The sequence below is a fragment of the Scyliorhinus torazame genome, chromosome 10 (genome assembly GCF_047496885.1).
Source record: "Scyliorhinus torazame isolate Kashiwa2021f chromosome 10, sScyTor2.1, whole genome shotgun sequence".
In the NCBI taxonomy this organism is placed as follows: domain Eukaryota; kingdom Metazoa; phylum Chordata; class Chondrichthyes; order Carcharhiniformes; family Scyliorhinidae; genus Scyliorhinus; species Scyliorhinus torazame.
Window position 1 is genome coordinate 228960899 of NC_092716.1, and position 26291 is coordinate 228987189.

General features: G+C 47.0%; 1 protein-coding gene across 3 annotated transcripts in view; it reads right to left on the minus strand.

Moving 5' to 3' along the window:
* Positions 1-26291, minus strand: part of LOC140384641 (uncharacterized) — a 508791-nt gene that overhangs the window by 298827 nt on the left and 183673 nt on the right. For all 3 annotated transcript variants that reach the window (XM_072466529.1, XM_072466530.1, XM_072466528.1), the window contains 3 exons: positions 10760-10839; positions 10574-10613; positions 8266-8346 (listed from right to left, as the gene is read on the minus strand). In XM_072466529.1, coding sequence (XP_072322630.1) covers positions 8266-8346; positions 10574-10613; positions 10760-10839 — 201 coding nt within the window. The remainder of the gene's footprint in view (positions 1-8265; positions 8347-10573; positions 10614-10759; positions 10840-26291) is intronic.

Below are 26291 nucleotides of genomic sequence, written 5' to 3' on the forward strand. Positions count from 1 at the left end.
TCATGATATTGCATGTAGCATCATCTGACACTTCATATTAACTTAACGCTCTCCTTCTGCAGTCATCATTACAATAATCGCAAACCATTTTTTCCTTGAGACTGGAGGGTGCCAACCTGTTCTAGGATGCAGAGTGATTCATCAGGTTCACTGTCTCTTACCTCTCCTGCAAACATCTTTATAAGCTTGCTTTTCTTACTTCCAGTACAACACTTACATGCAAAGTGATTTTGCTTCTTGTAGTTTGAACACTGCTTCCCCACGTTGGACATGCTTCCTTTTTTTCTGTGACATCTACTGCACTATTTGCATTCAGTACAAAGGTATTGGTCTTTCTGCTTACCCTCTGCAAATAGTTCTTCCTTTTCTCCACTGTTTTGTCCTTGGAATACCTGAACTGCCTCTCAGCAGAGTGCAAAGCCTCGTCAGTTCTGTCAATACTGTGCCGCTGATGACTGACCATTTCAGAGCTTCTGCACATAACAACAGCTTACTTGAAGGAGGTTTCTCTTTGCTCAGCAGATGTGCTTTTTGGCAGGATCTCTTCTTCGTAAGACAATTCTGGCGTGATTTACCATCCGCGTCCTGCCGGAATCGGGACGGGACGCAGCCGGTAGATCACGGGAGAGGCCTCTTCCAGGATTACCGAACTCCTCGCAAGAACTAACGAGATCTCGCAAGACATTGCGATCTGGATCCTGCCCACAATGGGTGGGACCCAGACTTGCAGAGTTAAGTGAGCTTAAAAACTCACTTAACTTTGCCAATGCCAGATCGAACCGGCTCCCAGGATCTACTGGTGACTCCGCTGAGACCCCAGCCGAACGGTGAGGACCGGGCGGAATGGTACTTGAGAATGGGGGAGGCTTCCCAGGTGATCAGAGGCCCCCCGGGTGGCTGGTATCTGGGTAGGGTGGAACCCCAGCACTGCTGATGCCACCCAGGCACATTGGCACTGATAGCCTGGTACCCTCATTTATTAGCTTGGATAGAAGCCTGGCTGATGGACAGAAGACAGAGAATCAGGATATATGTGTCTTTTTCTGGATGGCAAGATCTAACTAGTGGGGTGCCACAGGGTTCGGTTGTTGGGCCCGAACTATTTACAATCTATATATTTTTTTAAAATTTAGAGTACCCAATTCATTTTTTCCAATTAAGGGGCAATTTCGAGTGGCCAATCCACCTACCCTGCACATCTTTGGGTTGTGGGGGCGAAACCCACGCGAACACGGGGAGATTGTGCAAACTCCACACGGACAGTGACCCAGAGCTGGGATCGAACCTGGGACCTCGGCTCCGTGAGGCACCAGGGCTAACCTACTGCGCCACCGTGCTGCCCATTTACAATCTATATTAACGACTTGCATCCAGAGATAGAAGGTTCTCTAGTCAAATTTGCAGATGATACTAAATAGATGGGACAGGTCGACGGGGCAGTTAGTCGAATTCCTTGCGGCAGAGTTTAAAAAACAGAGGCAGGTGTCCTCAGCGGACCTGGCGAGGGTGGCAGAGCTGATTCGGGCTGTCCTGGAGAGAGTGCAGCAGAGGCTGGAGGCACAGAGTGCGTCGATCCATAAGGTAAAGGAGACGGTGACTGATCACAAGGATCGGATTGCCTCGTTAGAGGCAGAAAAACTGATATTGGCGGATGGTCAAAAAAAGTTGCAAGAGAAGGTTGGCGATTTGGGAAACCGCTCAAGAAGGCAGAACCTGAGGATCGTGGGGTTGCAAGAAAGTATTGAGGGAACGTGGGCAACGGAATATGTGGCCAAGATGTTTGAGAAGCTGGTGGGGTAGGGGATCTTTGGCCACCCTCCTAAGGTGGACCAGGCGCACAGGTCATTGAGGAGGAAACCGGGAGCGGGGCAGCGTCCGCGAGAAACCATCATGAGGCTACATTGGTACTTAGACAAGGAAAATATCCTGAGATGGGCAAAGGAGGTACGGGAATGTATCTGGGAAAGCCATACAGTTCGTATTTGCCAAGACTTGGGAGCAGAGCTGGCCAAGCGAAGGGACGGGTTTAATAGGACCAAGGCGGCCCTATTCAGGAACAAGGTGTGATTCGAGGTGATGTACCCTGCTTGCCTGTGGGCCACGTATGGAGGAAAGGAGTACTATTTTGATATGTCGGAGGAGGCAAGTAAGTTTTTAAGGGACCATGGAATGGGGGAAGCTTGAAGACTTTGGATGGGTTCATCTATGACCTGGACTTGGGAGGGAGGGATGGTGTGTTTATGTGTGCAGTTGTTAGGTCTGTTTTTGTTAGTATTACCCACTTCATGGGGGTGTTGGTGTTGGGAATAAATATTAAAATGTGAGAGGTCAGATGGGTAGCGTGAGAGGGGTGGGGGGACACGAAGGAGCTTGGTTCGATGTGGTGACAAGGTGGGGCAGGAGGACAATAAGGGGCTTTGTTATAAAGGAAGCATGTCTGTTGCCTCAGATGGAAGGTCGCCATGCTAGCAGGTTTGCTAATTAACGGAAACAAAGTGGCGTGCAGAGTTGTAGAGGGTTATGGTTGGGGGGGGAGGGGGTCAGTTTGCCATTAGGGGGTCGCAGGGAGTCCAAGGAAATAGAAGGGTTTATGTATTGTGGCAAGTGTATAAAGATGAATGTTTCCTGTGATTTCTATATAAATTGAAAATGCCTTGAATAAAAATACTTAAAGAAAACAAATAGCTATAGATCGGTTAGGTGAGTGGCCCAAAATGTGGCAGATGGAGTTTAACATGGATAAGTGTGAGGTCGTCCATTTTGGTCGGAAAAATAGAATGGCAACTTATTAACTAACTGGGGAAAAACTTTGGGGTGCTTGGGTGCAGTGTGATCTGGGTGTCCTCGTGCATGAATCGCTAAAAACTAGCATGCAGGTACAGGAGGTATTAAAAAAAGTGAACGGAATATTGGCATTTATCGCTACAGGAATAGAGTATAAAGGTAATGTTGTTGCAAATGTACAAGGCATTGGTGAGACTGCACCAGGAGTATTGTGCACAGTTTTGGTCCCCTTATTTGAAGAAAGATGTAGTGGCATCGGAGGCAGTTCAGAGCAGGTTCACTAGATTGATTCCAGAAATGAGGGGCTGGATTCTCTGTGTGGGAGACTAAGTCCCCATGCCGGCGTGAAAGTGGCGGTGTTTATGCCATCTAGCTGCCGATACGGCCCTGAGCATTTCCAGTTCCTTGGCCGTGCATCCGCATGGCGGCGGCCTGCAGCCGTGCTCCATGGCGGACTCAGCCCGCGGACCCAGAACTCAAAAATAGTGCCCTCATCCGGCCGCTCGCACGCTCTGGACCGCCCGCCCACAGTGCTCCCAGCTCCGAATGAAGCCTCCCCTGCCCGCAGATCGACCCTCCCCAGGCTGTGACGGTCGTGGGAGGAGCATCGCGGGACGTGCCTCAGGCAATGGCCTGAGGCCATGGATACTTGGCGCGGCGTACTCATGGAGCTTTTCAGGGGTTGAGAATCTGAAAACCAGCGCCACCCCCGATATTGGCGTCAAAATGGATTCTCCGCCCCGTCGCCAAATGCGATTTTGCCGTCGGGGAGCGGAGAATCCAGCCCAAGGCGTTATGGGCCAGTGTTTAGAGAACACCAAAGTATATCATAGAGTTTACAAGACCTATAACTTTTAATAGATTTTGGTTATGAGGAGCACAAGGGCTAACTTTCCAGGTGTTATGCAACAGAGATCTTAAGTATTTTTAAACAAAACAATGTTTATTTTATGAATCAAGTTAGCATTTTATAAACACACAGTAAACAAGTTATCAACTACCAACACTGATACCCCCCAAAGGTACAGTACTCTATAGGTAACCCTTAGTTACTTTGCTAACAACATCCATAAGCCAAACACCCTTTTTTACCTACAAAAACAGTAGGTTTACATTCCTTACAGAAACAGGTATTACTTTGAAATTATCAAGTGATCTGGAGACATTCTTTAGCATGCAGAGAGAGACCAAACTACACCTTCTTGGTTTGAATGCAGCTCCCCAACCGAAAGTAAAACTCAGAGCCAAATACAGCATTCAGCTCAAAAGGAAAGTAAAAAGCAGAGCCAGAGCCTAGCTCCACCCACAGAATGACATTACTGCAGCCACTTGAGAAGACAAACATTTCTTAAAGTGACATTCCCATGACAAAAGGGTTTGTCTTGTGAAGAGAGATTGAGCAGTTTAGGCCCATACTCTCTGGAGTTTAGAAGAGGGGAGATCAAATTGAGATAGATAAGATATAAAAGATATGGATAAAGTAGACGTGGAGCGGATGCTTCCTCTTGTGGGGCATTCTACAATGAGAGGTCATAGTCTCGGAATAAGGGACAGTGAATTTAAAACACAGATGAGGACAAACTTCTTCTCCCAAAAGGTTGTGAATCCATCGAATTTGCTACCCCAGAGTGCAGTGGATGCTGGGACAGTGTGTAAATTTAAGGAGGAGTTAGACAGATTTTTAATTCACAATAGGTTGAAGGGTTATGGAGAACGGGCAGGACGGTGGGGTGAGTCCATGATGAGATCAGCCATGATCATATTGAACAGTGCAGCAGGCTCAAGAGGCTAAATTGCCTACTCCTGCTCCTAGTTCTTATGTTCGAAGAAAAAACTATTCTGTCTAATTCAACTTTCCAACTCTTGGTCTGTAGCCCTGTATGTAACAGCACCTCAAGCACAAATCTGGTGTTTTTGATTAATATGGGGATTCTTGATTAATAATGGGATCAGGGGTTATGGGGAGAAGACAGGAGAATGGGATGAGGAACATATCAGCCATGATCGATGGCGGAACAGACTCAATGGGTCGAATGGCCTAATTTTGCTCCTCTAACTTCTGGTCTAACATTTTCCCCAACACCGATAACAGAGTTACCACCCTTATTTGTTCAGGTTTATTGATTAACTTTGTGGCAATGCCATAGTTTTGCCATTGAGACTGGAAGAATTTCAAACTTATTTTCAAATCTGCCTTCATCTCCATAAGAGCTGGTACTGTAATATACAACGCCATACTGTCTTACCTAATGAGCAATGTCCTGTAACAAGTTGCAGACTAATGTTTTAATGATTTGAATGGAGGGTGATAGGGTGACACAGTGGTTAGCACTGCTGCCTATCAGCTCCAGGGACCCGGGTTCAATTCCTACTCGGGTGACTGTGTGGAGTTTGCAGTTTCTCCCCTTATCTGTGTGGGTTTCCTCCGGGTACTCCTGTTTCCCACAGTCCAAAGATGTGCAGGTTAGGTGAATTGGCCATGCTAAATTTCCCCTTAGTATCCAAAAGGTTAGGTAGGGTTACTAGGTTACAAGGATAGAAACATAGAAAATAGATGCAAGAGTAGGCCATTCGCCCTTTGAGCCTACACCACCATTCAATATGATCACGGCTAATCATGCAAATTCAGTATCCTACTCCCGCTTTCTCTCCATACCCTTTGATCTCTTTAGCCACAAGGGCCACGTCAAATTCCCTCTTGAATATATCCAACGAATTGGTGCTAAAAGCTGTCTGTGATAGAGAATTCCACAAGTTCACAACTCTCTGAGAGAGGAAGTTCTTCCTCATTTCAGTCCTGAATGGCTTACCCCTTATTCTTAGGCTGTGACCCTGAGTTCTGGATGTCCCCAACAACGGGAACATTCTTCCCGCATGTAGTCTGTCCAGTCCCATCAGGATTTTATTTGTTTCCATGAGATTCCCCTCTCATTCTTCTAAACTCCAGTGAGTACAAGCCCATCGATCCAGTCTTTCTTCATATGTCAATCCTGCTATCGTGGGAATTAGTCTGGTGAACCTTCGCTGGACACCCTCATTAGCAAGAATGTCCTTCCTCAAACTAGGAGACCAAAACTGCACACAATACTCAAGGTGTGGCCTCCCCAAGACCCTGTATAACTGCAGCAAGACATCCCTACTCCTATACTCAAATCCTCTCACTATAAAAGTCAGCATGCCATTAGTTTTCCTCACCAACAGTTGTACTGCATGTCAACCTTCAGCCACTTTTCCACCATGACACCCAGATCTCGTTGCACTCCCCTTTTCCTAAACTGTCATCATTTAAGTAATAATCTGCCTTCCTGTTTTTGCCACCAAAGTGGATAACCTCACATTTACCCACATTATATTGCATTTGCCAAGTATTTGCCCACTCAGCCAGCCTGTCGAAGTCACCCTGCAGCCTCTTTGCATCCTCCTCACAGTACATACTACCACCCAGCTTAGTGTTGTCTGCAAATTTGGAGATATTGCATGCAATTCCTTTGTCCAAATCTTCAATGTATATTGTGAACAGCTGGGGTCCCGGCACTGAACCCCGTGGTACCCAACTAGTCACTGCCTGCCACTCTGAAAAGGACACATTTATTCCCACTCTCTGCTTCCTGTCTGCCAACCAATTCTCTATCCACGTCAATACATTACCCCCAATACCATGAGCTTTAATTTTGCTCACTAATCTCTTGTGTGGGACCTTGTCAAAAACCTTTTGAAAGTCCAGACACAACATCCACTGGTTCACCCTTGTCCACTCTACTTGTCCTCAGACAATTCCAGAAGATTTGTTCAGCATGATTTCCCTTTAGTGAATCCATGCTGACTTGGAGCGATCCTCTCCCCACTTTCCAAATGCTCAGTTATTTCATCTTTAATAATAACCCCACCACCGATGTCAGGCTAACCGGTCTATAATTCCACGTTATCTCTCGTCCTCCTTTTTTAAAAAGTGGGGTTACAATTCATTGGAACTCTTCCAGAATCTATGGAATGCTGGAAAATTTCTAGGATAGGGTGGAGGCATGGGCTTAAGTAGGGTGCTCTTTCCAAGGACCAGTGCAGACTCGATGGCTGAATGGATTCCTTCTGCACTGTATGGATTGCATGATTTTTTGATTCTTTGCTATTTCTTACAGCAGTCAAAATCTACTTAATTTCAGCTTCACAAGCCTGCAGCACCAAGAAAAACCTAGCTATTCAATGGCACTTTGCCTTTTTGTGGCCTCGGGGAGTTTCTCCCCGCCGAGGCCACACAGAGTCATTTCCTGCTGGCGAGCACAGTAGGAAAGGCTCCTCACAGATAGTGGTGCCATTTTATTTTGCCTGGCTATCCCAATTTCCCCACCCCACTCTCAGCACTCCCTCACTCACACCCCCCCACCCGCAACCACTGGGAGGCCCCCAGGAACACCCCATTACCCCCTTCCATCTGGTAAGAGGCCTCCCGGGCCAAACCCTGGCAGTGCCAGCCTGGTACCTAGGCACCCTGGCACTGCCAGCCTGGAACTAGTGCCAAGCTGGCAGTGTGAAGTTGCCTGGGTGCTGGAAGAGTGCCAGGGTACCATCCTGCCCTGTCTCCGACCACACGGGGTTCTCTAATGGCCTGGGAGACCACCTCACGTGCTATTATGACTGATCCACGTATGTGGAAACTAGTATTAAATGGTGCCCTGGCAAGGTGTCCCAGGCACGGCTGTTCGGTACCTGGCACTGGAGAATCCTGCAAATGCATATTTAAATGAGCCATTAGGTCTGGTTTACGCCCAGCAAGGGCAAGATACAGGTCGCGATGTCTCATGAGACTTTGTTAAATCCTCCGAGTCTTTTCAAACATCGCAAATCTCGCGAGAGGCCTCTTGCGAGATTCGACGACCAGGCTGCTAAGTCGTGTCCGTACTCTCAAATTTGGTATCATCCTTGTCATTATACTCTGCACCCTGGAGTCATGCCAAATGGGGACCAAAAGTGAACACAACACCCCAAATACAGATGTGCCAAAGCTTTATATGGAAGATGTATCCTTCATTTGGTACTCGACTGCACTAGCAAGACAACCCAATATGATGCGGCTATTTCTCTGCTTGTGAACCTTTAACAAATGATCGGCTATTATCCCGGGTCTCTTTCTTGATGTGTTTTGTTTAAATATATCCACTGCATGGTACAAACATGTCTTGAGTTTCCAAACTCCTTGTAATAATAAAATAAATGAAATAATTTGTATCACTTTATAGTGAACTTGGAAGGAAACACATAGTCCGGAATCCACAACAATTATACTGTTTTGCCAGTTATACTGGAACTGCTCCATGGCCAATTTATATTTAACTGAATTTGTTTACTTCAGTATAGGTCAGTTCTGGAGTGAAGCAAGAAATTTATCCTTGGAAGTGAATTTCTGGTTCCAAAACTGGAGAATAATTCAAACGTGCAAATTCAGATTTATTGAGGTGACTTTTAAGTAGTGATAATGAATGTTACCTTGTCACTGTTTCTGTACTTGTCCCATTTTTTAACCATTTTGACCCATTTAGGTATTCTTTCAACCTCCAAATGTTTAAGCTGAAAAAAAATAAGGTATCATACATAAAAAGCATGTTCTTATTTTAGTAATGACTCAATTTTTAGTGCAGTAGCTATGCCTTTGCAGTCTTGGACACTTTTAATAGACGAAGATGACAAATATCATTGGATTCAATTTTCTGGACAAGATCATTACTACTGAGGAAAGACATTCACTTCATCTTATTCCTTTCATTCAGGAAGACACTTAAATCTCCCTCATTAAAACTTCAGATATTCATTAAATGATTTGAGAGCTTATATCTTTATTACTTGATCTGGAAGTCCATGCTACAACTTTATCAGTTTTTGCACAAATTTATCGTTTACTCTTCTGAGCACATGTTCTAATATTACACTCTTGCAAGTTACATTCTAGATTAAGCTTTTAGGTTTACTTTTTCAAATTCCTTATCTATCTTATGTACAGATGAGACAACGTTAACACACTGGGCTAAATCGCTGGCTTTTAAAGCAGACTAAGGCAGGCCAGCAGCACGGTTCAATTCCCGTACTAGCCTCCCCGAACAGGCGCCGGAATGTGGCGACTAGGGGCTTTTCACAGTAACTTCATTTGAAGCCTACTTGTGACAATAAGCGATTTTCATTTTCATTTAATTTAATGTACCGGTGAGCCTTACGGCAGTGGTAGGGAAATTATTGGAAAAGATTCTTAGAGATAGGATTTACTCACATTTGGAAACAAATGGACTTATTGGTGATGGACAGCATGGTTTTGTGAAGGGGAGTTCGTGCCTCACTAATTTGATCGAGTCTTTCGAGGAAGTGACAAAGATGATAGATGAGGGAAAGGCAGTAGATGTTGTATACATGGACTTCAGTAAAACCTTTGACAAGGTACCTCATGGTAGACTGGTACAAAAGGTGAAGTCACATGGGATCAGAGGAGAGCTGGCAAATTGGGTACAGAACTGGCTTGGGCACAGAAGACAGGGGGTAGCAGTAGAAGGGTGCTTTTCTGAATGGAACGCTGAGACTAGTGGTGTTCCACAGCGATCAGTTCTGGGGCCTTTGATGTTCATGGTGTATATAAATGATTTGGAAGAAAATGTAGATGGTCTGATTAATAAAGTTCGCAGACGACACAAAAATTGGTGGAGTTAGTGAAGAGGATATAAACTAGCTGGAGTCTTGGGCGGAGAAATGGCAGATGGAGTTTAATCCGGACAAGTGTGAGGTAATGCACTTTGGAAGGTCCAATGCATGTAGAACTAACACAATAAATGGTAGAACTCTTGCGAGTACTGGCAGGTAGAAAGATCTGGGCGTGCATGTTCACTGATCACTGAAAGTGGCAACGCATGTGGATAAGGTGGCCAAGAAGGCATACGGCATGCTGGCCTTCATCGGTCGGGGCACTGAATATAAAAATTAGCAAGTCATGTTGCAGCTGTACAGGACCTTCGTTAGGCGTCATTTGGAATATTGTGTACAATTCTGGTCGATACACTACCAGAAGGATGCAGATGCTTTGGAGAGGGTACAGAAGCAGTTTACTAGGATGTTGCCTGGTATGGAGGGCATTAGCTATGAGGAGAGGTTAGATAAACTCGGTCTGTTCTCTCTGGAATGACGGAGGTTGAGAGGTTATGAGTGGCATGAACAGAGTGGATAGTCAGATGCTCTTTCCTAGAGTAGGAGAGTCAAGTACTAGGGGGCATAGGTTTAAAGTGCGTGGGTAAAAGTTTAGAACAGATGTGCGAGGCACATTTTTTACACAGATTACACAATATATGGAATGCGCTGCCTGGGGAGGTGGTGGGAGCAGGTACGATAGCGGCATTTAAGGGACATCTGGACGATATATGAATAGGATGGGAATGAAAGGATACGGACTCTGTAAGTGCATACGGTTTTAGTTTAGGCAGGTACCATGGTCAGCGCAAGCTTGGAGGGCTGAAGGTCCTGTTCCTGTGCTGTATTGTTCTTTGTTCCTCGAAGATGCTTACTTTACAGGTTGGAGGCCCCCCTGGTCCTTGGCTTGGGGACTTAGTCTCTGGGGGATGTTTGTATTCCAATGTATTGCAACACTAGACTAACCCATCTAAAGTTACTTTAAATAGAGTATTTCAGTTTTTGTTTACTAAAAGCTATGATTTTATTTTATGTGTAACACTGAGAGCAGCTTTATCCATCTATTGTCATTTACAGAGCAATGTGGAATTGTTCAACACTAAATGAGTATTTATTATAATACACAAATTACCTTTTCCTCCAATACAGTGGGCGTTGGCAGCTCATGTTCACTGAAAGTACATCATAACATTATTATTCATGGTAACACTAAGAGAAGGACATACATCAATAACAAATAGAATATTAAACATGACTGACATTTTCTTTAAAAAAATGGAAATTAGTCACCAAACTGTTTAGCAATTATTGAACTTACTGCAGAAAGCCAAATCTGTCCACAACTTTATATAAATTGAAATCTTCCCATGGATCAACTGATGCTCCATCTTGCCTGCCCTGTAAAAAAAAAATATTTAATCAATTTCTTTATTTCTTTATACAAATTGATATTCTTCACCTGAGAGTGACAAGTTCCGAATTAAAATAGTTTCAGAGTGGACGTAGAGAGGATGTTTCCACTAGTAGGAAAAACTAGAACCCGAGGGCACCGTCACAGGGACAATCCTTTAAAACTGAGATGAGGAAGAATTTATTCAGCCAGAGGATGGTGAATCTGTGGAACTCTTTGCCGCAGAAGGCTGTGGTGGCCAAATCACTGAGTGTCTTTAAGGCAGAGATAGATAGGTTCTTGATTAATAAGGGGATCAGGGGTTATGGGGAGAAGGCAGGAGAATGGGGATGAGAAATGTATCAGTAGAGCAGAGTCGATGGGCCAATTGGCCTAATTTTTCTCCTGTGTCTTGTAGTCTTATGGTCTTAATTTCACTCCATCCAGTACCTAGCTGGCATGCACCAACAGCACCAAAACTGTCCTTCCAGATCTAGCACCAAATTGCCGATTTCTCTCACAGAAACTAAAGGACCTATATTGTAGCGAACACAAAAATGTCAGATGTAGTAGTGAGCTAATTTGTATCCCTGGGTCCAAGGATTCAGATTACTCGTAATAAAAGTTGTGCAAGTACATTATTGCTCTGAACTGCTAGAGTACAACAGTGTGACATCACAACTTATAGGTTTTTGTATGAACTTTGCAGTTGGGCAGTTTGCATTTAAGTTCCATGAGGCATTCTACTTGTGTTTGTAAAATCACAGAATTGTTATGTCGTGGAAGGAGACCACTTGGCCCATCGTGTCTGCACCGGTTCTCCAAATGAGCTGCTCACCTAATGCCACTCCTGCCTTCTCCCCGTAACCCTGTACATTCTTCTTTTTCAGATGATAATCAAATTCCTTTCCCTCCAAGGATGATTTGGCGTTTGTCTTGTGGAGAGAGAAAGGACTTGAGCACTTTACTGATATGTTGGTAGATCGGTCCTTTGCCAGCTTTAACAAGCTTGCAGTCAAATTTAACCTGCCTCAATCTCATTTTACCGTTATTTTCAGACCTGCAGTTTTGTTTACTTTCATTGCTCATCCTTTCCTCAGCTACCTACAAACACATTATTGGAAGGCATTCTGCCTCTGCCTCTGCCTCAAGTTGTGTAGGTTTTATTTCAAGATTGTATGGTCTCATGCTATCCTCTGATCCCTCTCCTCTTCACAAGATAAGAAATGATTGGGAAGCGGAACTTCGGCTTGACCTTGCGGACGACTGGTGGGAGGGGGCTCTTCTTAGGGTCAACTCCACACCCTCCTGTGCTCGGTTAAGCTTAATTCAATTTAATGTTTTGCACAGAATTAACTTCACTAAGGCTGGAATTAGCAAGTTGTTTTCCAATGTAAACAACAAATGTGACAGATGGCCACTTGCCCCTCACAGAATCACAGAAAAATACAGTGCAGAAAAGGCCCTTCGGCCCATCAAGTCTGCACCACCACCTGAAAGGCATCTGAAATACCAGCTGGCAAAATGGAGCATCCCGCCGGCGGGGTGAAACAGAAATGTGGCGAGGCGGAGAATCCAACCCAAGTATTTTGGCAGTAGAATCGGTATTTTCCTTTCAAAGGAAAAATGCCCACCAATCTGAAGTACAAATCTAAAATACGAATGGAAAATGCAAATCTACGCTGTTACATAGATGTACATCATGAGTGGGTGTTTTCAAATTAAGTTTCAAACATTCATTAAATCTAATAATGAAATATTCTATTATACGGCACAAAGAACAATGCAGCAGGGTTTAAATTACCCATCTGTGTTTTTAAATAATTAAGGATGGAATCCGGATTCCCAAAGAGCAAGAGTAGAACCAAAGGCAACGACCAAACATTTTAAAATTGTATCACATCAAACCATACAATTTCAAATGCTGTACTGGCCTTTGATGACGTGATTGTGCACTGTCGTCGACCCTCGATCTGATTTTTAAAATCCTAATCCGCACTTCAATGCGAGACCGCACGAAGGATCACATTACACATATGTGCTGTATAGTGTGCGGGGCAGAGATGAGAGAGCTGTCTTCTAGCAGCTGTCACCAAGGAAACCAATCATTTCAGGAGGAATGAATTCGCTGCGGTTTACCAATCAACTCTGTCGTGTTAGGTACACTGGTCTAACACTGGCTGCAACTGGATGCAGTTTAGATCAGAAAGATACTCCAGACCTTGAAGTTAGTTCAATCAGGTTTTTTGAACTAATAGCACAGTTAGCACAGTCCTCTGTGAGTTCAACTCTCTAACTTAAGTGTGGTTACTCTGTCCGACTGAACCAGACTAGCTCTTAGCCACATAGTGGAGGTGTGAGATTGTAACAACATCCTTGACTGACTCTCTAGATGTTCATCAGTGGAAAGAGGCGGAGTGTGAGTGCCTCGGGTCTTTTATAGTCAGATCCCACCCCTGAGTGTCCTGCCTGCTTATTGGTCATGTCCTGTTCTCTGTGTCCATTAGCTGCTTGTCTGTATACTATTATGTGTGTGTCTGTATATCATGACAAAATCCTCTTCCCATCTCCCCCTGCACCCCCTCCCCGACCTCACAAAGCCAGCCAGCCCTTTACAGGGAGTTGCCTCTTAATATTCTTTTCTTCGACTTCCGGGTGCGGCGATGACCAGCTGAGTCGCACGTTTCGGCAGCTCCCGGTGAAACGGACTTTTGGGCTCTTGATAGGAGCCCCAACGGCAATTTTGGTTTACCCACACTGTGCGGTAAACCAGAAGGGAATCCCCCCTGGATACGGATGAAAAAAGGAGGAGAAAGTGGCCGGATTGCAGTGGATCCTTTAGAACAGCGGCAAGGAAGGCAAGCAAAAACCAAGATGGCGTCGGAAGGTGGCAGTTTAACATGGGGCCCTGAACAACAAGAGTTCTTGAAATGCTGTGTGGAAGAGCTCAAAAAGGAAATGAAGAAAGAGCTGTTGGCCCCGATACTACAAGCGATCGAAGGGCTAAAGGAGGAACAAAAGACCCAGGAGCGGGAGCTTCGGGTCGTGAAGGCAAAGGCAGCCGAGAATGAGGATGACATACAGGGCCTGGTGGTGAAGACGGAGACGCATGAGGCACATCAGAAACGATGTGTGGAAAGGTTGGAGGCACTGGAGAACAACGCAAGGAGGAACAACCTGAGGATTCTCGGTCTTCCTGAAGGTGCGGAGGGAGCGGACGTTGGGGCATATGTGAGCACGATGCTGCACTCGTTAATGGGAGCGGAGGCCCCGGCGGGTCCGTTGGAGGTGGAGGGAGCATACCGAGTGATGGCGCGAGGACCGAGAGCAGGAGAAATTCCCAGAGCCATAGTGGTGAGATTCCTCCGTTTTAAGGATAGAGAAATGGTCCTTAGATGGGCGAAGAAAACTCGGAGCAGTAAATGGGAGAACGCGGTGATCCGTGTTTATCAAGACTGGAGTGCGGAGGTGGCGAGAAGGAGGGCGAGCTTTAATCGGGCCAAGGCGGTGCTTCATAAAAAGAAGATAAAATTTGGAATGCTGCAACCGGCAAGACTGTGGGTCACATATCGAGGGAGGTACCACTACTTTGAGACGGCGGATGAAGCGTGGACTTTTATTGTGGAAGAAAAACTGGAATGAGCGGGTTATTAAAAAGAACGTTTGAACAAAGTGGTGGGGCGAATGTGGGGGGCGAAGAGGGGGGTTAAAAAGGGGGGAAAGAGGAGTTTTATGTACTAATCCTGCGAGGTGGTAACTTTTCTCTCTTCCACAGGTGGTGATGGGGGGAGGAGGGGAGGTGGAGGAGACGGGGCGTTGGCCATTGGGGGCGGGGCCAAGGGAGAAGCGCGGGCTTGGTTCCCGCGCTATGATAATCATGGCGGGAATAGAGAAGCAGGAAGGAGGGGGCGTCGCACGGTGCGAGCCGAGGTCACGGGGGGAAGCCGAGGTCGGCCAGAGTTTGCTGACTTCTGGGAGCAACATGGGGGGAGTAATTACGCTAACGGGGGATCTAGCGGGGGGGGGGGTGGGAGGGGGGAATTACTGGGTTGCTGCTGCTGGGGAGAGGGGGGAGCTGGTATGGGAGGGGATGGGCGGGGGGGCACCGCCTGGGGGAGATACAGCTGCGTGGGAACCGGGTGAGGAGCTGGAAAAAGGGGATGGCTAATCGACAAGGGGGGGGGGGGTAGGAAGCCCCCCAACCCGGCTGATCACGTGGAACGTGAGAGGGCTGAACGGGCCGATAAAGAGGGCACGGGTACTCGCACACCTTAAGAAACTTAAGGCAGATGTGGTTATGTTACAGGAAACGCACCTGAAACTGATAGACCAGGTTAGGCTACGCAAAGGATGGGTGGGGCAGGTGTTCCATTCGGGGCTAGATGCGAAAAACAGGGGGGTGGCTATATTAGTGGGGAAGCGGGTAATGTTCGAGGCAAAGACTATAGTGGCGGATAACGGGGGCAGATACGTGATGGTGAGTGGCAAACTACAGGGGGAGATGGTGGTTTTGGTAAACGTATATGCCCCGAACTGGGATGATGCCAATTTTATTAGGCGGATGCTGGGACGCATTCCGGACCTAGAGATGGGAAAGCTGATAATGGGGGGAGATTTTAATACGGTGTTGGAACCAGGGCTGGATAGGTCGAAGTCCAGGACTGGAAGGAGGCCGGCAGCAGCCAAGGTACTTAAAGATTTTATGGAGCAGATGGGAGGTGTAGACCCGTGGAGATTTAGCAGACCTAGGAGTAAGGAGTTCTCGTTTTTGTCCTATGTCCATAAAGTCTACTCGCAAATAGACTTTTTTGTGCTGGGAAGGGCGTTGATCCCGAAGGTGAGGGGAACGGAGTATACGGCTATAGCCATTTCGGATCACGCTCCACACTGGGTAGACTTGGAGATAGGGGAGGAAACAGGAGGGCGCCCACCCTGGAGAATGGACATGGGACTAATGGCAGATGAGGGGGTGTGTCTAAGGGTGAGGGGGTGCATTGAAAAGTACTTGGAACTCAATGATAATGGGGAGGTCCAGGTGGGAGTGGTCTGGGAGGCGCTGAAGGCGGTGGTTAGAGGGGAGCTGATATCAATAAGGGCACATAAAGGGAAGCAGGAGAGTAAGGAACGGGAGCGGTTGCTGCAAGAACTTTTGAGGGTGGACAGACAATATGCGGAAGCACCGGAGGAGGGACTGTACAGGGAAAGGCAAAGGCTACATGTAGAATTTGACTTGCTGACTACGGGCACTGCAGAGGCACAATGGAGGAAGGCACAGGGTGTACAGTACGAATATGGGGAGAAGGCGAGCAGGTTGCTGGCACACCAATTGAGGAAAAGGGGAGCAGCGAGGGAAATAGGGGGAGTGAGGGATGAGGAAGGAGAGATGGAGCGGGGAGCAGAGAGAGTGAATGGAGTGTTCAAGACATTTTATAAAAAATTATATGAAGCTCAACCCCCGGATGGGAGGGAGAGAATGATGGGCTTCTTGGATCGGCTGGAATTTCCCAAGGTGGAAGAGCAGGAAAGGGTGGGATTGGGAGCACAGATCGAGGTAGAAGAAGAGGTGAAAGGAATTAGGAGCATGCAGGCGGGAAAGGCCCCGGGACCGGATGGATTCCCAGTCGAATTCTATAGAAAATATGTGGACTTGCTCGCCCCGGTATTGACGAGGACCTTTAATGAGGCAAAGGAAAGGGGACAACTGCCCCCGACTATGTCTGAAGCAACGATATCGCTTCTCTTAAAGAAGGAAAAGGACCCGCTACAATGCGGGTCCTATAGACCTATTTCCCTCCTAAATGTAGATGCCAAGATCCTGGCCAAGGTAATGGCAATGAGAATAGAGGAATGTGTCCCGGGGGTGGTCCACGAGGACCAAACTGGGTTTGTGAAGGGGAGACAGCTGAACACGCATATACGGAGGCTGTTAGGGGTAATGATGATGGCCCCACCAGAGGGGGAAACGGAGATAGTAGTGGCGATGGATGCCGAGAAAGCATTTGATAGAGTGGAGTGGGATTATTTGTGGGAGGTGTTGAGGAGATTTGGTTTTGGAGAGGGGTATGTTAGATGGGTGCAGCTGTTGTATAGGGCCCCGATGGCGAGCGTGGTCACGAATGGACGGGGATCTGCATATTTTCGGCTACATAGAGGGACAAGGCAGGGATGCCCTCTGTCCCCATTATTGTTTGCACTGGCGATTGAGCCCCTGGCGATAGCGTTGAGGGGTTCCAAGAAGTGGAGGGGAGTACTTAGAGGAGGAGAAGAACACCGGGTATCTTTGTATGCGGACGATTTGCTACTATACGTGGCAGACCCGGCGGAGGGGATGCCAGAAATAATGCGGATACTTGGGGAGTTTGGGGATTTTTCAGGGTATAAATTGAACATGGGGAAAAGTGAGTTGTTTGTGGTGCATCCAGGGGAGCAGAGTAGAGAAATAGAGGACCTACCGTTGAGGAAGGTAACAAGGGACTTTCGTTACCTGGGGATCCAGATAGCCAAGAATTGGGGCACATTGCATAGGTTAAATTTCACGCGGTTGGTGGAACAAATGGAGGAGGATTTCAAGAGATGGGATATGGTATCCCTGTCACTGGCAGGGAGGGTGCAGGCGGTTAAGATGGTGGTCCTCCCGAGATTCCTCTTTGTGTTTCAGTGCCTCCTGGTGGTGATCACGAAGGCTTTTTTTAAAAGGATTGAAAAGAGCATCATGGGTTTTGTGTGGGCCGGGAAGACCCCGAGAGTGAGGAAGGGATTCTTACAGCGTAGATTGGATAGGGGGGGGCTGGCACTACCGAGCCTAAGTGAGTATTATTGGGCCGCTAATATTTCAATGGTGAGTAAGTGGATGGGAGAGGAGGAGGGAGCGGCGTGGAAGAGATGAGAGAGGGCGTCCTGTAGGGGGACTAGCCTACAGGCTATGGTGACAGCCCCATTGCCGTTCTCACCGAGGAACTACACCACAAGCCCGGTGGTGGTGGCTACACTGAAGATTTGGGGACAGTGGAGACGGCATAGGGGAAAGACTGGAGCCTTGGGGGGGTCCCCGATAAGAAACAACCATAGGTTTGCCCCGGGGGGAATGGATGGAGGATATGGAATGTGGCAAAGAGCAGGAATAACGCAACTGAAAGATCTGTTTGTGGATGGGAAGTTCGCGAGTCTGGGAGCACTGACCGAGAAATATGGGTTGCCCCAAGGGAATGCATTCAGGTATATGCAACTGAGGGCTTTTGCGAGGCAACAGATGAAGGATTTCCCGCAGCTCCCGACACAAGAGGTGCAGGACAGAGTGATCTCAAAGACATGGGTGGGGGATGGTAAGGTGTCAGATATATATAGGGAAATGAGGGACGAAGGGGAGACTATGGTAGATGAACTAAAAGGGAAATGGGAAGAAGAGCTGGGGGAGGAGATCGAGGAGGGGCTGTGGGCAGATGCCCTAAGCAGGGTAAACCCGTCGTCCTCGTGTGCCAGGCTAAGCCTGATTCAGTTTAAGGTATTACACAGGGCGCATATGACTGGAGCACAGCTCAGTAAATTTTTGGGGGTGGAGGATAGGTGTGCGAGGTGCTCGAGAAGCCCAGCGAATCATACCCATATGTTTTGGTCATGCCCGGCACTACAGGGGTTTTGGATGGGGGTGACAAAGGTGCTTTCAAAAGTAGTGGGGGTCCGGGTCGAACCAAGCTGGGGATTGGCTATATTTGGGGTTGCACAAGAGCCGGGAGTGCAGGAGGCGAGAGAGGCCGATGTTTTGGCCTTTGCGTCCCTAGTAGCCCGGCGCAGGATATTGTTAATGTGGAAAGAAGCCAAGCCCCCGGGGGTGGAGACCTGGATAAATGACATGGCAGGGTTTATAAAGCTAGAGCGGATTAAGTTTGTTCTAAGGGGGTCGGCTCAAGGGTTCACCAGGCGGTGGCAACCGTTCGTCGAATACCTCGCAGAAAGATAGATGGAATGGAAAAAATAAGGCAGCAGCAGCAGCCCAGGATCGGGGGGGGGGGAGAGAAGGAACCAGAAGGACTCTCAGGGTTGTTAATATATACTGTATAATATGTATAGGTCGTTGCGACAGATAATTATATATTGGACTGTTAAATTATATTTTTGGAGAGTGTTATTGTGATAAGGCAGTTGCCAATTAGGGTTAGTTTTCATTTTTGTTATTTATTATTTATTCATTTTTGTTTATAAAATAGGTCATTGTTATTTGTGTTGTTATAATATTGTGTAAAGGATGCACAATGTACTGTGTTGGTTGACCAAAAATTTTCAATAAAATATTTATTTAAAAAAAATATATTTTTTTCTTCCCTCCCAAAAAACATACTCTCCTTCAACGTAGTGTCAGGTTGGATTTGACCCGAGAGCTGCAGTGGATTGCGTACTTCAATGCGAGAAATTGTATTGCCTTATTCACGCAGATTTTCATTATGAAATACGGAGAATCCGTGCTAGTTGGCAGCACTGCTTGGCCCATAGCCTGGAATGTTAAGACATGCCAGGTGCTCATCCAGGTACTTTTTAAAGGCCATGATGCAACCTGCCTTTACCACCCTCCCAGGCAGTGCATTCCAGATCGTCACCACCCTCTGGGTAAAAACATTTTTCCTCAAATCCCCCCCAAACTCCTCACCTTGAACTTGTGTCCCCTCAAAACTGACCCTTCAACTAAGCGAAACAACTGATCCCTATCCACCCTGTCCATGCCCCTCATAATCTTGTACACCTCGTTCAGGTCGCCCCTCAGTCTTTGCTCCAGTGAAAACAACCCAAGTCTATCCAACCTCTCTTAATAACTTAAATGTTCCATCTCAAACATCATCCCTGGTGAAAAGGCTCTGTACCCCTTCCAGTGCAATCACATCCTTCCTATAATGTGGCAGCCAGAACTGCACACAGTACTCCAGCTGTGGCCTCACCAATGTTCTATATAACTCCAACATGACTTCCTTGCTTTTGTAACACCTCACACTCTTCAGGATTAAATTCCATCTGCCACTTTTCTGTCCATTTGACCGTCTGTATCTTCCTGCAGCCCAAAACTCTCAGCCTCACTGTTAACCTGACCTATCTTTGTGTCATCCGCAAACTTACTGATCCTATCCCCCACATAGTCATCTAAGTCATTTATATAAATGATGAATAATAGGGGACCCAGCACTGATCCCTGTGGTACGCCACTGGACATTGGCTTCCAATCACTAAAGCAGCCGTCTGTCATCACCCTGTTTCCTACAGCTGAGTCAGCTTTCAACCCACCTTATCAAGTTACCCTGTATCCCATGTGCATTTGCCTTCTTCATAAGTCTCCCATGTGGGACCTTGTCAAATGCTTTGCTCGTGTAAACTACATCAACTGCACTACACTCATGTACACACTTAGTCACATGCTCCAAAAATTCATCAAATTTGTTAGGCATGACCTCCCTCTGACAAGGGCATGCTGACTATTCCTGATCAAACCTTGCCTCTCCAAGTGGAGACAGATGCTATCGTTCAGAATTTTCTCCATTAGTTTCCCCACCGACGTGAAACTCACTGGCCTGTAGTTCGCTGGCTTATCCCTACAGCCTTTCTTAAAGAGGGCGACCACATTCACGGTTCTCCAGTCCTTTGGCACCTCTCCCATGGCCAATGAAGAATTAAAAATTTGGATCAGGGCCCCTGCAATCTACTCCCTCACCTCCCACAGAAACCATCTGGATCTGGAGATTTCTCCACTTTTAACCCTGCCAACACCTCCAATACCTTGTCCCTCCCTATGACAACTTGCTCAATAACCTCATAGTCTCTCTCCCTGAGTTCCGTGTTTGCCTCCTCATTCTCTTGGGCGAAGACAGATGTGAAATATTCATTTAACACCCTACCAATGCCCTCCAGCTCCACCCACAGATTCCCCCCTTGGTCCCTAATGGGCCCTACTTATTCCTTAGTTACCCTCTTCCCATTGATTATACTTATAGAATATCTTGGGATTTTCCCTACTTTTACCAGCTAGAGATTTCTCATATCCCCTCTTTGCTCTCCTAATTGCTTTCCTAAGCTCCATCCTGCACTTTCTGTACTCCACTAATGCCTCTCTTGATTTGCTCCCCTTGTACTTATTAAAAGCCTCTCTCTTCCTTCTCTTTGTATCCTAAATATCTCTGGTCCAAGACATTTTCTCCAATTTGTCTATTTCTTTGTCAATAACAAACTAAATTATGATCACTAAAATGCTCACCCACCATCACATCAGTCACCTGTCAGACTTCATTCTTTAGAATTAGGTCCAGTGCTGCACTAGCCCTTGTGGACCTTCCACATGTTGAGCTAAAAGGTTCTCTTGTGTACATTTTATGAACTCTGCTCCATCTAAGCCCTCAAACAATGACGATCCCAGTTAATGTTGGGAAAGTTGAAATCACCAACGACAATTATCCTATTATTATTTTTACATACCTCTGCAAATTGCGCACACATTTGCTCCTCCATTTCCCGCTGACTATCTGGGGGTCTATAATAAACACCTAGCAGCGTGGCTGGCTGTCCCTTTTTTATTCCTAAGCTCTACCCATAAAAAGTAATTTAACATCACCCCCCAGATAATTACCTCTCCTTACTGCAGTAATTGACTCCTTAACTAATAGTGCAATGCCTCCCCCTCTTTTGCCCCCTCCCCTGTCCCTTCTGAAGATTCTGTATCCCAGGATGTTAAGCTACAAATCCTGCCCCTTCCTCAACCACGTCTCTGTGATGGCTACCATATCATAATTCCACATGTCAACCCTTGCCCTTAACTCATCTGTCCCTGCAGACCCTACCCACATGTTCTGGTTGAGCTTGAAGCTGGCTAGTTTTTGGTCATCCCTCTTTGTCATTCTTTCCAAAGCTTTTGATATTGATTTGCAGCCTTGTCCTTTGATTGTCAAATTTGGAGCCCTACCTGAACCGGCCAGTCTCACTAAGATCAAGGCAGATATCATTACATTTGCTTCGTTAATAGCCTGCAGGCGGATTCTATTAACTTGGAGGTTCCCCAAACGACTCACTGCTTCATCCTGGTTGGGAGACTATTTGGATAAGATTAAATGTACCATAAAAGGATTTATTGGGAAATGTTATTATTGATGCAGCCTTTTGTTTAGTTTTTAACAATTAACTGTTAATTTTTTTTTGCATAAAGGATGTTTGCTTGCTTGTTTACGGGGAGGGGGGCTGCATCAATGTGTTGTATTATACTTTGTCTGTCTCTTCTTTACCTCTTTTTGAAATGCAATAAAAAATAATTTTTTCGAAAATGAATGTAGCGACCATCGTGATGACCTCCTGCAGGCAGCACAGTAGTGAGAGAATGTCACACCCCATGGTGGAAGAGTCTTCACACCCTAGTCCTAGTCGTCTCCAAACCGAGGGGCTACGAGGGTGGCCTTAGCCCCGCGCCCATGCGGGCACTAGCCATTTCCCCGGTCTTTTGTTCTCCTCCACAGGTTGTCCCTAGCTGCCCACCTTCTTTTTCGGGCACTTGTGGTCCTCAGCTCCATAATTTAGGAGGTCAATCTCTTCTACTCACACTCCTCCACCTTTTTCCATCTCACGTCCACTTAAAAACCGGGGGGAAAGCCCAAAAAGGATCGCCACGAGCGGGAGCTACCAAATTTGTGACCACTCACTCCATGGCCGCCACCAGAGGTCCCTCACTGCCCACCTGAACTGAGGAGATGTGGGTGTTCTTCCACCCCCTCCTCGTCCAATTGCTCGCCCTACTGCAGTGCTAGGTTGTGCAGAGCACAGCAGACCACTAGAATGCGGGACACCCTCAGGGTGTTGTACTGGAGGGCTCTCCCCTGATCAGTCCAGGCACCAGAACAGCATCTTAATCAGCCCAATCGCATGTTTGACCAGCACACGTGTTGACACATGAGCCTTGTTGTACAGAGTCTCAGCGGGTATTTGGAGCCTCCACACTGGCGTCATCAGCCACTTCTTGAGGGGATCCTGAAGAGCCATCCCTCCAGCCGCTGTTCTCCCTCAAAAATGGCTGGGATCTGCGATGGCTGTAAGATGTAACTATCATGGGCGCTCCCCGGGAAACAGGCTTACACCTGCATAATGCGCATTGTGTGGTCACAGACGATCTGGACATTGATGGAGCGGTGTCCCTTGCCGTTCACAAATGGCATCCCATGCTGCCATGAGAGTGTAGACCCACGTGGGTACAGTTGATGACACCCTGCACTAGGGGCATGCCTGCTATGCAGGCGAAGCTCATGGCCCTAGCATCCTGGCTCGCCTGGTCCTGGTCCGAGTTGATAAAAATGTGGGCCCTCGCAAATAGAACATCTGTGACCTCCCTTACGCACTTGTGCATGGCAGACTGGGAAATACCACACAGGTTATTTGTGCAGGCCAGAAACAAGCCGCTGACATAGAGGTGGAGAGCGGCAGTGACTTTCAGGGCCACAGGCAATGAGGTACCTCACAGCCCATGTGGTGCCAACTCTTGCATCACCTGGCACAGGTGCTCCACCGTCTTCTGGGACAGATGCACTCTTCTCTGGCACTGGACTTCTGACATCTGGAGGTAGGAAGTTATATGGCAGTATAACCGTGGCCAGTAATGTCTCCTCTGAGGCTCTGACATCTGTGGCCCTTCTCCTCGAAGATCAACGGGACCAACTTCCCCTTCCTCTGTAGGGCGATGGTCCTGACTTCATGCAACGGCATAAAGGTGTCGCTGCTCGATAACAATCCAAAGAATTTCCAGCTCGATTGACTCCATGATTGCGCCTTTCCAATTAACCTCACTCCCTCCCTGTCACACAACAGCCACTTCCCCACAGTATTCCCTCTTAACTCCACCTGAATTAAGCGTTTTGACCCTTGAGAACCCCAGGGAGTCTCATGACTCCCCCAACGGTGAGGAATGAGGGAAGTTGACTGCATTCAATGGACCTGAATTCTAACCTCACGGGGGAACGAAATGCTGCCTCTTGTCATCTCCAATGGCGTGACTGATGTGCGCCTTCACCATAACGCCCTGGATTTGGGTGTCACATTTATGTTACCTCTCTGTTATGAAAACGTGAGCCTTGGGGCTCAATGCTTGGTGACTACCAATTGAGCACCAATCAGTGACACACTCATGCATTGCAATGCTGACTACATTGGCACAATTGCCTTGTCAAGGGAGGGTCAGGGAGCTGATTAGGCAACTGGCTTCCCCTTGTGGCACGCAAGGCACACCTAATGCAAGTGAAGAATGTAATTTACAGTCAACCACATCCTTTGATGGCACCCTCATTCCCCCAGTTCTCATATGCTGTGGATTAAATCAGCCATCCATACATTAACCCCTGACAGCCTGGCCTACTTAAGCAGTGGCCTTGAACTTGCAGACAGCTCAGGTCATCAAGCTTTAAAGTATAGGACGGCATGTGGCGCAGTGGATAGCACTGGGACTGCGCCGCTGAGGACCCGGGTTCGGATCCCGGCCCTGGGCCACTGTCCGTGTGGAGTTTGCACATTTTTCCCATGTCTGCATGGGTTTCACCCCCACAACCCAAAAATGTTCAGGTTAGGTGGATTGGCCGCACTAAATTGCCCCTTAATTGGAAAAAAAAATAATTGGGTACTCTAAATTTAAAAAAAAAGAAGCTTTAAAGTATAGCATCGGTGGAGGGATTCATTCTGACTGCACTCGTCCTCCCCCCTGTCACAAGGTCTTCAGCTCTCATGAGGCTGGGAACCACCCATTTGCAGAGACGCCCACTCTGCCCATGCAGGTTGGCATCTCATGGGATCCCACCAAGGGACCTCACATTTGCTCCCTGTGTTGACCCTGTGGATACACCTGATCCGGCCCACTCTCTAGCTGCTTGCAAACCAGCCAGCTGCAAACCAGATGGCACAGTAGCACAGTGGTTAGCACAGTTGCTTCACAGCTCCAGGGTTCCAGGTTCAATTCCCGGCTTGGGTCAATGTCTTTGCGAAGTCTGCACGTTCTCCCAGTGTCTGCATGGGCTTCTTCCGGATGCTCTGGTTTCCTCCCACAGTCCGAAGATGTGCAGGTTAGGTGGATTGGCCAAGCTAAATTGCCCTTAGTTGTCCAAAAAGGTTAGGTGCGGTTACTGGGTTATGGGGATAGGGTGGATGTGTGGGCTTAAGTAGGGTGCTCTTTCCAAGGGCCGGTGCAGATTTGATGGGTCGAATGTCCTCCTTCTGCACTGAAAATTCAATGATTCTATGAAACCAGGTACAAGACCCCTTTAAACCAAGAAGCTCACCGCCATGAAGGGCTGCTAAGGCCTCCGAGCAACCCCCACCCCAAGATGCCAAGACTGAACACCCCCTCACCCCGCGTTGCACTTCTCTGGGTCCCCACGTCCTTTCCGGTTTCCCTTCTGTAATTGGCACCCTGGAGGGTGATGACGACCTGGGTGCTCACCTTCAATATCCTCTTCGGAGGGGAAGTTGCCAGGGTCTCGTTTTTATACAGCTGTTGTAAATCGCTCTAGCGAGATGTCACACCGGCACCCGATGAATATAGATTTTGGGGGTGGTGGGGGCTTGTCCCGGTGGGAGGTCATTCTAATGATATGCTAATGTATTTAAATGAGTTTCCTGACCTTCCATGCGGGATTCTCATTATGTCACTGGGGAAGACGCCGGAAAATGTGACTTCGCCGCGAGTATCTTGTTTCCCGTCGTATTTTGCGTTTAGTTTTAAACCTTGCTTACGCCTAATGTAGGATAAAAATTGGCCCCTGAGGTTCTGTTGAATTTTCGATTAAGGTCCTAAAACAGGCCGCTGGCTACTGATCAGCATATACAAAGTTTCTAACACCTGTTTTGCTAAGCCATCATTTTTATTGCCCATCCCTAACTGCCCTTGAAAGGTGGTGGTGAACTGTCTTCTTGAACCTCTGCAGTTCATGTGAGGAGGAGACCAGCACAAATCACACTAGATTATTCTCTTTTAAAAAGAATAGGAACCTTCTGCATGATGTTGTGCACTTCGGGAGTTTTACATATTTGTCGAATACTGCAAATCAGAAATTAATCATGAAAACATTTCAGCAAGAAAATCAGAATTTGGGGAAAAAATGCATTTTCCTGCTTTCTGTTCATAATAGCTTTCTATTTAGCTATGATTATCATAGCTTATTGCCTATATTGCTAATAAAGCAGTTCCAGGAGATCACTGCAGGGGTTCCTAAGGGTAGTGTCCTAGGCCCAAACATCTTCAGTTGCTTCACCAAAGACCTTCCTTCCATCATAAGGTTAGCTGCGGAGATGGTCACTGATGATTACACAATGCCCAACACCATTCGTGAATCCTCAGATACTGCAGCAGTTCATGTCCAAATACAAGACCTGTACAATATCCAGGCTTGGGCTAACAAATGGCAAGTAACATACGTGCCACACAAGTGCCAAACAATGCAACAAGGGAGAATGTAACCACCGTCCC